This window comes from Diabrotica virgifera, chromosome 1 (assembly GCF_917563875.1).
Source record: "Diabrotica virgifera virgifera chromosome 1, PGI_DIABVI_V3a".
Taxonomy (NCBI): Eukaryota; Metazoa; Arthropoda; class Insecta; order Coleoptera; family Chrysomelidae; genus Diabrotica; species Diabrotica virgifera.
The window spans coordinates 201,129,482-201,141,865 of NC_065443.1; the positions used below are offsets into that span (position 1 = coordinate 201,129,482).

The 12,384-nt window shown below is 30.6% G+C and overlaps 1 protein-coding gene across 1 annotated transcript in view; it reads right to left on the reverse strand.

Moving 5' to 3' along the window:
• Positions 1–12,384, reverse strand: part of LOC126879017 (trypsin alpha-like) — a 136,262-nt gene that overhangs the window by 111,042 nt on the left and 12,836 nt on the right. Inside the window, exon 2 of the mRNA XM_050641897.1 lies at positions 1,083–1,239. Coding sequence (XP_050497854.1) covers positions 1,083–1,239 — 157 coding nt within the window. The remainder of the gene's footprint in view (positions 1–1,082; positions 1,240–12,384) is intronic.

Below are 12,384 nucleotides of genomic sequence, written 5' to 3' on the forward strand. Positions count from 1 at the left end.
GTACGCATAAACTTGTTAAATTTTGTGAGAGTTTAAGTTTTTAAACTTCAGTTCTCTTGGTTGACATGTTAAAAAATTACTGACTTCATTGTTACCACCGTGTTTCTGATGGACGATACAATAATAAGAGTTGGAAGGGAATTGTTTAAAATATGATTCAGGCAAGGACATCTAACCAGTGGCGGATCTAGACATTTGCCTTGGGAGTGGAAATTTGTCTTAGAGGGGAAATTCCAATGAAACATCAACCAAAAGCCATAAAAAGATAAACCCAAACTACATAAAAGACAAACAATAACTTATATGTATTAAGTTCCCTTAATTTGACTAACTAGCGTATTTATTGAATCGAATTGGTCTGTCTGTGGTTTGAGTTGCATGTCAGCTAACATATTTTTATGTGCCACAATTTTTATTCTATAATTTTGAACATTGTTAGGGGGAAAATTTCCCCTTTTTTCCTCCCCGTAGATACGCCACTGCATCTAACTGCATTTATTGCGACCTTTTTTATTTCTGCTATTGCACCGACCGTTTCAGAGCTCATTACTCTACAACCGTCAGTAAAGATTTCTACCTACTTCTTCGGATCCAAGTGCAGTTCTTTCAACAAGTTTAATGCTTTTTTTCCTAATTCTTCTCCAATCAGGCCTTGTTCTTTCCCTCTTTCTAGATTTTCACGAATTATTTTTATGTTCTCGTAAGCGTCAATGAACTTGACAAAGTCTTCACGAATGTTGTTATTGTGTATCTATGTATCTCAAATTTAGGGAAAGCTGTTCCACGTGGGATGTATCAGTCCTTTCGTAAAATATGACAGAGTAATAATTTGCACTTTGAACTTGATTCATTGTGAACGTGGCAAACGGAATATGCCTTTGCAACTAGAAACATTTGAACTGCAAATAGTAAATATTTAAATTTATATATATTTTAATTCTCGGAGGAGGCCATGGCCCCTCTCTGGATCCGTCCTTGAAATCTTATTCCTATGACACTGGGAGGGCTAAGGATTACAGCACAAAAAATTTCACTTCACTTGATAATTTCAAAATATTATTCGGTATTTTTGTCCAACTTACTTATTATGAACGCAATGTGCTGCAGTTATAACCGTATCAGCATTTATAAGAGATCCGCCGCAGTTGTGCATACCGTCCGAAGGATGAAGAAGTGAAACTATCCATGGATGTTTTTCTATATAGGTCTCCTGTCCACTAAATATTCGAACTCGCTTTCCTAAAAAACCAATAAATTGACAGATAATTGGTTAATTACAGTGGCGTACTGATAGATCAGCGGGCCCTGGTTCCAGTTGGGATGCGGGCCCTCTCGCCCAATAAAAACACACATTGTATAACAAAAGTTTTTAATATACATTAAATATAAATCATCATAAATATATATATATATATATATATATATATATATATATATTAAGAATATTATATATATATATATATATAAACAAATGAAATAGAGAATGTGGAAAAATCCCCTTACGAATAACTCACACATCCACTATTTCTGGCTGGGAAAAATTTTTCGAATAGAATCAAAGATCCAAACACCAGTTCTTAGAAATGTGTTTCGCCCTCTTCAACCTCCGTGGGCTCATCGGTAAAGATGAGAGGTTGAATATCTTTAGACACATTCCATCAAAAAACAACATCCGAGACATAGACATAACAGGAGCGTAAATCTACGCCCAACCTGAAAATGTCAGTCTCAAGTTTTAATTCCCTAATTACTTTAGAGTAAGTAAGATAATGTTTATGAAAAAATAAAAGATGTAGATCTTTGAAACACACTCAGTGATCAAAAGATCCACAGGTACTGGTTTAACGACCACTCGTACGAAATCAAACAAATGAAATAGAGAATGTGGAAAAATCCCCTTACGAATAACTCACACATCCACTATTTCTGGCTGGGAAAAATTTTTCGAATAGAATCAAAGATCCAAACACCAGTTCTTAGAAATGTGTTTCGCCCTCTTCAACCTCCGTGGGCTCATCGGTAAAGATGAGAGGTTGAATATCTTTAGACACATTCCTTCAAAAAACAACATCCGAGACATAGACATAACAGGAGCGTAAACTGAGTTTGTCATCACTGAGTGTGTTTCAAAGATCTACATCTTTTGTTTTTTCATAAACATTATCTTACTTACTCTAAAGTAATTAGGGAATTAAAACTTGAGACTGACATTTTCAGGTTGGGCGTAGATTTACGCTCCTGTTATGTCTATGTCTCGGATGTTGTTTTTTGATGGAATGTGTCTAAAGATATTCAACCTCTCATCTTTACCGATGAGCCCACGGAGGTTGAAGAGGGCGAAACACATTTCTAAGAACTGGTGTTTGGATCTTTGATTCTATTCGAAAAATTTTTCCCAGCCAGAAATAGTGGATGTGTGAGTTATTCGTAAGGGGATTTTTCCACATTCTCTATTTCATTTGTTTGATTTCGTACGAGTGGTCGTTAAACCAGTACCTGTGGATCTTTTGATCACTGAGTGTGTTTCAAAGATCTACATCTTTTGTTTTTTCATATATATATATATATATATATATATATGGGTCATTCTGCTACTTTTCGACCAAAGTCGTGCGGGGGAGGTCCTCCGATTGTCTTCAAATTTTAGTATTAGTAGGGTATAAAAAAACACTGTTGCCAAATTTTCAGATTTTTCCCCCTCTCCAAATCGGAGAACGAGTCATTTTTAGCTGAAAAAACGACCTTTTTTCATCGATTTTTTACCTATTTTTAAAAATCTCTCAAAATTCGAGTTTTCAACATTTTCTTATTCCGCAAGTTGCATTTTGTACGTTAAGTCGTCAGGTTTCAAACAAGAGTTATCAAATTCATATACAGTGTGTCCATAGAAAGTTAGCCTATGGTCGAAAATGTGACCTTTTTTGCAATTTTCGTGTCCATTAAAATAATCGTGAAACCTGCTTCTCTTATTTTTGACAAATTTTAACAATGCCATTTGATTCTAATAGAACAGCGGTTCTCAATCTGTGGTACATGTACCACTGGTGGTACATTTCATTTTTTGAGGTGGTACACAAAACGCAAAAACAGCCAAAATCAGCACCACTATTATAGTTAATTAGATCACCTAGTAAGATATGTATTTCAGGTAGGCGGTACCAAAAATAATAAAAAGTATTTGCTGGTACATGACACAAAAAGATTGAGAACCGCTGTAATAGAAGCACCATTGATATTGGCCTTTTAGAAGTTTCAAAACCTTAAGGTCTGACAAAACTACAGCCCATTTAAAATTGCAAAAAATCGAAAAAACGCGTTTTTGCTCATTTTGACCCCCATTAAAACTTCTGTGCAGAAAAATATTTTGCTTCCAGATTTTCAACATTTTTTTCTGAAGGCACCAATTTAAAGATTTTGACTATCTCGTTCATGGTATTTGATATTATGATAGAAATTTAAGGCAATGAATTTTTAAAAAATCGAAAAAACGCGTTTTTGCTAATGTTGACCCTTATTACAACTTTTTTGTAGAAACATTTTCCTTTCAAACTTTGAGTATTTTTTGCTTTAAGTACTAATTTAAAGATTGTGCATATCCCGTTAATGGTATTTGATAATGAGATAGAAAAATTAAGGCATTAAAATTTTTAAAAAATCGAAAAATTTCGTTTTTGCTAATATTAATCCCTATTACAACTTTTTTATGGAAAAATATTTTGCGTTCAAACTTTCAGTATTTTCCGCTTAACCTTCCGATGACCAACCTTTTTTTGTTACACGGGTGACCAACGGGGGTAAAAAATGACCCCAAGTCAAAAATGACAATTGACAAAAAAATGTAGTTGTTTTAAGAAATGTAATAATGTATTCGTAATTTTAATGTTACTATTGTATCAATAAATTTTAAATAAACATTAGTAAAGCATACTTTTAATTATAACTGAACAAAAACAGGAATCATCATTCTGAACTTAGAACTAAAGAAATTTTAAAATATACACTAATTACTGTTGTTCTGAAGCTATTTCCTTGTGGCATTTTTATGATTAACTATTTATATGGGAAGTAAGCCACAATTAAATTGAAAACATAACTTTATTGACGTTTCGACGCCCAAATCGGGTGTCGTTGTCAAAATACAAAATACTACTAAAATAAACAAAAATATTGTTGCTTAGTAAAAAATTCTTCTAATAATTTATTTAATCCGACTCATTTATATTGGCAATTCAGACATATATTATACATTTTAAAATGATATTGCCAATATTTATGAGTTGCGTTCCTGGGACGACTTTACTAAAAGATAGTTTATTCGATTACATGAAATCAACCCCAACTTAAGAATACCCGTCACAAAAAAAAAATCATAGCATGTGATCTGTCTTTAAAAAGACAACCAAATGCAACGATGGCAGTAAAATTCTCGCGTTAGAGATTCCATAGTAAATCACAAGGGAAAACCAAGAAAAAAACCTCGTGATACTATCCCGATATCGTAAGTATTTGGTCTTACATTTAATTTACTCTCAAAAAAATGAATAAAAAATTCTGACTTTAACATGTTTAAATTATAAATAATATTAATAATACATAGATATATAAGTAATACTAAAATATAAAATATGTACTAACTCGTATATATATTTTTTTCTTGGTTTTCCCTTGTGATTTACTATGGAATGCTATGATTTTTTTTTGTGACGGATATTCTTGCGTTGGGGTTGATTTCATGTAATCGAATGAACTATCTTTTAGTAAAGTCGTCCCAGGAACGCAACTCATAAATATCGGCAATATCATTTTAAAGTCTTCTACTTTAAAATGTATAATATATGTCTGAATTGCCAATATACATTAGTCAGATTAAATAAATTATTAGAAGAATTTTTTTATTTAGCAACAACATTTTTGATTATTTTAGTAGTATTTTGTATTTTGACAACGACACCCGATTTGGGCGTAGAAACGTTAATAAAATAATTTTTTCAATTTAATTGTGGCTTATTTCCCATATAAATAGTTAATCATAAAAATGCCACAAGGAAATAGCTTCAGAACAATAGTAATTAGTGTATATTTTAAAATTTCTTTACTTTTAAGTTCAGAATGATGATTCCTGTTTTTGTTCAGTTGTAATTAAAAGTATGCTTTACTAATGTTTATTTAAAATTTATTGATACAATAGTAACATTAAAATTACGAATACATTATTACATTTCTTAAAACAACTTCATGTTTTTGTCAATTGTCATTTTTGACTTGGGGTCAGTTTTTACCCCCGTTGGTCATCCGTGTAACAAAAAAAGGTTGGTCATCGGAAGGTTAAGCGGAAAATACTGAAAGTTTGAACGCAAAATATTTTTCCACAAAAAAGTTGTAATGGGGATCAATATTAGCAAAAACGAAATTTTTAGATTTTTTTAAAATTTAATGCCTCAAATTTCTATCTCATTATCAAAATACCATTAACGGGATATGCAAAATCTTTAAATTGGTACTTAAGGCAAAAACCACTGAAAGTTTGAAAGGAAAATATGTTTCTACAAAAAAGTTGTAATAGGGGTCAACATTAGCAAAAACGCGTTTTTTCGATTTTTTTAAATTTCATTGTCTTAAATTCTATCACAATATCAAATACCATGAACGAGATAGTCAAAATCTTTAAATTGGTGCCTTGAGCAAAAAATGTTGAAAATCTGAAAGCAAAATATTTTTCTGCACAGAAGTTGTAATGGGGGTAAAAATGAGCAAAAACGCGTTTTTTCGATTTTTTGCAATTTTAAATGGGCTGTAGTTTTGTCAGACCTTAAGGTTTTTAAACTTCTAAAAGGCCAATATTAATGGTGTTTCTATTAGAATCAAATGGCATTGTTAAAATTTGTTAAAAATAAGAGAAGCAGGTTTCACGATTATTTTAATGGACACGAAAATTGCAAAAAAGGTCACATTTTCGACACTGGACTAACTTTTTATAGACACACTGTATATGAATTTGATAACTTTTGTTTGAAACCTGACGACTTGATGTATAAAATACAACTTGCAGAATAAGAAAATGTTGAAAACTCGAATTTTGAGAGATTTTTAAAAATAGGTAAAAAAACGATGAAAAAAGGTCGTTTTTTCAGCTAAAAATGACTCGTTCTCCGATTTGGAGAGGGGGAAAAACAACAATTTTGGCAACAGTGTTTTTTTATAACCTACTATAACATAATAAAATTTGAAGACAATCGGAGGACCCCCCCGCACGACTTTGGTCGAAAAGTAGCAGAATGACCCATGTATATATGGTTTTTTGATGGAATGTGTCTGAAGATATTCAACCTCTCATCTTTACTGATGAGCAAAGAGAGGTTGAAGAGGGCGGAACACATTTCTAAGAACTGGTGTTTGGATCTTTGATTATATTCAAAAAAAATTTCCCAGTTCGAAATAGTGGATGTGTGAGTTATTCGTAAGGGGATTTTTCAACATTCTCTATTTCATTTGTTTGATATATAGAAGAGTGTCCCAAAAGTAGTGGAACGGTCGAATATTTTGCGAACTAAACATCGGATCGAAAAACTGAAAAATACGTGTTCAATCATTTTCAAAAATCTATCCAATGACACCAAACACCAATCCCCACTACACCCCCTGGAGGTGGGGTGGGGGGTAACTTTAAAATCTTAAATGGAAACCCCCAGTTTTTCTTGCAAATTTGGATTCGTTACGTAAAAGTAGGGAACTTTTATTCAAGACGTTTTTTCAAACTGTGGATAGATGGCGCTATAATTGGGAAAAACGATTTATCCTAATACCATAGGTAAATTATAGAAACGGTCTAATATCTCACGAAATACACTTCCAAATGAGAAACCAAAAAACAGATTTTTAATCTTTTTTGAAAACCTATCGAATAACACCTAACATGACCCTTCAAGCCACCCCTGGATGTGAGGTGGGGGTAACTTTAAAATCTTAAATAGCAACCCCCACTCTTTATTGCAGATTCGGATTCGTCATAAAAATTAAGCAACATTTATTCGAAACATTTTTTAAAATTTCTGATAGATGGCGCTAATAAATCGAATTTTTCCAATTAAGGCGCCATCTATTAACAATTATAAAAAATGTTTCGAATAAATGTTGCTTAATTTTTCATGACGGATTCGAATCTGTAATAAAAAGTGGAGGTTGCTATTTAAGATTTTAAAGTTACCCCCCACCCCACATTCAGGGGGTGGGTTGGAGGGTCATGTTTGGTGTTATTCGATAGGTTTTCGATAAATATTAAAAATCTGTTTTTTAGTTTCAGATTTGGAAGTGTATTTCGTGAGATATTAGACCGTTTCTATAATTTACCTATGTTATCAGGATAAATTGTTTTTCCCAATTATAGCGCCATCTATCCACAGTTCGAAAAAATGTCTTGAATAAAAGTTGCTTACTTTTATGTAACAAATTAAAATCTGCAAGAAAAACTGGGGGTTGCCATTTGAGATTTTAAAGTTACCCCCCACCCCACCTCCAGGGGGTGTAGTGGGGGTTGGTGTTTGGTGTCATTGGATAGATTTTTGAAAATGATTGAACACGTATTTTTAAGGTTTTCGATCCGATGTTTAGTTCGCGAAATATTCGACCGTTCCACTACTTTTGGGACACCCTGTATATATATATATATATATATATATATATATAGATACAAGTTTTTATTGAGGTTGCAGTCAGTGTAAGGGGCAGGATGAGAGAAACTCTTTGTTACAATCGAGCTTTCGCAAAATTTATTTGCTTCGTCAAGATTAGCTAAAATGAGTATATAATTATAAATACAATGAAATTAAAGATAAAAGAACATTGTATAAAAAAGCACAAAAACTTACAACGTGAGGTTAGTTCATTAATTTAACATTTCCACAAAACATAATTATATAAAAATATCCTTATTTTAATCTTATTTTATTTTAATTTTAAGCTTTCGCAAAATTTATTTGCTTCGTCAAGATTAGCTAAAATGAGTATATAATTATAAATACAATGAAATTAAAGATAAAAGAACATTGTATAAAAAAGCACAAAAACTTACAACGTGAGGTTAGTTCATTAATTTAACATTTCCACAAAACATAATTATATAAAAATATCCTTATTTTTGACGTAGTATCTTTATTTACCAATCTACCTCTACATGTTATCAATAACAGTATTAACAGACACTGGCATGAAATTGAAATAAATTACAAAATAAACAAAAAAACTTTCTTAGACATTTTGGGGTTCATTTTTGATTCTAATGTGTTAATTTTTGATAATACATTCTACAAACAAATTTTTGGCACACCCATGGGCTCTAGTATTTCATGCATATTATGTAATTATGTACTGGATGATTTAGTCAGGGATTCTTTAAATAAATTGCCTTTTTATGTTCCATTTATTAAACGATTTGTGGATGAATTAATACTTGCTTTACCTGTAAATAAAATAAATGAAACTTTACAAACTTTTAACAACTATAGTGAACATCTAAAATTTACATGTGAAGAAGAAATAGATAACAGCATCCCATATCTCGACATAAGACTCAAACGAAATCCACAAAATATATTAATAACTGAATGGTACAGAAAACCTATAGATAGTAATAGATTTATCAACTATCATTCTCAACATCCGCCTCATATGAAAATAAATTTAATATTAGCTCTAAAACACAGAATCACCAAATTATCTCACAGTAGCAACATCAATAAAGGATTAATGGAACTCAAAGACATTTTATTGGAGAATTCTTACCCAATTAAACTAATAAACAAATTTTTATTTAACAACCCTAATAATAGAATGACTGACATACATATAACAACAACACCAAATCACCAAATTTTACAACCCCAATTTACTTATACATCACTACCTTACATACCAATATTAACACCCAAATTAACTAAAGTATTTACGAACTACCCACAAATTAAAATCGCAACTAAAAATGTAAAGACATTAGCATCACTATATACAAAAACTAAAACACCTATTAGTATTATGGAAAGCTCAAATGTAGTTTACAAAATACCATGCGAAAATTGCGATAAGTCATACATCGGACACACATCCAGGAATTTAATAGGTAGACTAACGTCACACAAAAGCGACCTTAGAAATAATAAAAACACATGTGCATTAGTAGATCATGCAATAAACAAAAATCATACATTCAAATTCGATGAAACAACGGTATTAAAACATGAAAATAAACTAAATAAAAGAGAATTTTTAGAAATGGTGTGCATAAATAAATATCAATGTGTAAATAAAAGAACAGACATAAATAAACTAAGTAACATCTATAATTATATTTTATCTTACGATAAATGATATTCTAATTAAAGAATAGTAAATTCCCTGACAAAATTTCAAAAATTAAATTTTTAAAATTAACGCCACTTTAATTTATTAATAAAACAATAATCAACAAAACATGTACTTATATCTATCTATACCTTCCATAATTTAAAGTGCGCTAGTAAGTAATAATCAAAAAACTAGTTTTTAACAACTTAAAATAAAATAAACAGATACCTATTTAATGTCTTATTGACATTAATTGAGTGTCTTTCTGGCATTAATCAAATTTAGAACTAAATTAATAAATCAAAATTTTTCATTAGAAATTGTAAAAATTAAAACATTGAAATTTGGAAACGATTAAAATAAGGATATTTTTATATAATTATGTTTTGTGGAAATGTTAAATTAATGAACTAACCTCACGTTGTAAGTTTTTGTGCTTTTTTATACAATGTTCTTTTATCTTTAATTTCATTGTATTTATAATTATATACTCATTTTAGCTAATCTTGACGAAGCAAATAAATTTTGCGAAAGCTCGATTGTAACAAAGAGTTTCTCTCATCCTGCCCCTTACACTGACTGCAACCTCAATAAAAACTTGTATCTACATATTGTCAGTCAATAATACCAAACTACTTTATATATATATATATATATATATATATATATATATATATATATATATATATATATATATATAATATATATACATATATATTAATTAAACCAAGTACCAAGTGTACTGAAGTCTGGTTATTTTATTATTACCAGAAAGGCCAAAAGCATTTTCTTACACCTCGACCATCCACCTAGATGTTCCTGACGAGAGCTTGACATGAGCTCGAAACACGTCGTGTAGAATATCGGTGGTGGTCGAAGTGAAATAAAATGCAATTGCCGTTTCCTTTCATATATATATATATATACATCCCGCTATCATTATGTCATCTTTTCATGTTGCAGTCATTTGGCATCACCAAGAAATACTATCATTTTCGAATTTTAATTCGTGTATGTTTGTTGAGCGCATTTTTTAACGCCCTGTATCGTTCTCAGTTTTCTAAAATTTTAATTTTAAAAATTTAAATTATATACAAAAATTTTTACACTTCATAACCATTTTGACTTCCACCACATAAAAATGTGTATTTCCCATCATTTTGCCGCTTTTCGACGTTGCCACGAGTTAAAAATACCGATCTTTTGAGGACAGGTAGAAAAGGTCTATTGTAAACTTAGAGGATGGAATATTTTGGTAAAATATTCCATCCTCTCAGATTATAAACTACATAAAAGGTAGGTTCTTTACCTGTTCAGCTGGATTACCAAGCAAGGGTCTAAATATTTTACGAGTTGAATTGTGTTTATTTGATTTCATCTGTTAAATTAAAATTTCTCATACCGACTTAAAATATTTGTTTGAAAAATTCATTTTATATTTTCGTTTAATTTACTTAGGGTTTTTGGTCAGAATTTTGAAGAAACGCTTGGTTTGACATAAAATTTGGGACACGTACCTATAGCTAATATGTTAAAGAAAAAAAGTGATATTGTGCCGATATGTGCTTTTGATCTGGAGGTGAGTTTCGTCGGTTATAGGGTATGAAAACAAATACGTTCAAATAAGTCCGGAATTGGATAAACTGACTAATTCTAAGCAACTTCTATTTTATAGCGTTTTTCACTAAGTCAATACTTTTAGAGATATTTGCGAGTGAATATGTTCATTTTTCAACAAAAAAAAAACGTTTTTATACGGTTTTTCGCAAATAACTCAAAAAGTAGGTACTTTATTGAAAAAAAAATTAGCAAATAGTAAATATAGCTTATAAAAAAGTGAAAAAATGGTATATGTGTCAGGTCTGTAGACCCAGTAGAAGCAGAGTTATTGCTAAGCTTTGTTTTAAAACCAAGAGGAGTAGGTAAACTAAATGGCAGATTCACACCCAAGAAAGTCACTAGAAATATCATCAGATAAATCTTCTTTTTTGGTTGATCATATCGGCCTTTGACGGTAATCTTGACTAAAAATCTAAAAATAAAAGGAAGAACGCAGAAAATACAAAAATTGCTGATAAAATAAATAAACTAACCTATGAAATGCCAATAGTGTCAAAATTTGATATGAGTAAAATTGCCTGAGGTTGTACCAATTACAAACAAGGTGTACGGCGCGGGAAATTTGAATGACTCCTCTTGTTTAAAAACAGACTATAGTGAAAAATAAGCTCTTATATCTCAAATTCCAAATCGAATATTTTAACGTGAAATAAAAAAAATGAAACACTTTTCTGGAAAAACTTATTACAACTTTCTTAAAGTGTTTAAGAAAACGTTTATTTTTATTTTTTTTTAAGTTTCCAGCAGCAAGAGTAAGCAGGTTACGCTCAAAATACAGTTGTTCCTTTTTTTTTGGTTAAAAATATTCTAAAAACTCCCTCTAATTAACAGCCCAAATGGAATTAATCGTTACCACTTCACAAGTAACTTTATGTATTGTTTGTGTTTGTAAGTTTCATCAGTTCAAAGTGCTTATTTGTGGAAAAATTTGGTTTTAAAGTAAATTTTTTTAAATCTTTAATTTTGAAAAAAAGACTTTTGTCAAAATAACTTAAAAATTATTAGTGATACCAAATATCTTAAAGAGTAAAAAATGTAGGTGTTGCTTTTTTAAATATTTGGAATTTTTTGATTTTCTGGAAGACAAAAATTGGTTAAGATATGGCTGTTCAAAATTTGCATATACATACTCGTGACTAGTGATTCGTTCGAGGCCTTTCAACAAAACCCCTTTCAAAAATAAGCATTTTGAACCAATGCAACTTACAGATCATATACAGGGTTTCCCCGAAAATAGTGCATTCCTTAAAGGTATAGATAGAAAGCACAATGTAGAGCAAAAAAGTCTTATAACATTTTATTCTAAATTCAGCCGTTTGACCAAAAAACGAAAATACATTTTGATATGCAAATTGATACTCAATTAGTAAATAAACAAGGGGTCCCATTAGATTAAATTTCACAGTCACAGGTTCTTCTACGCCATGT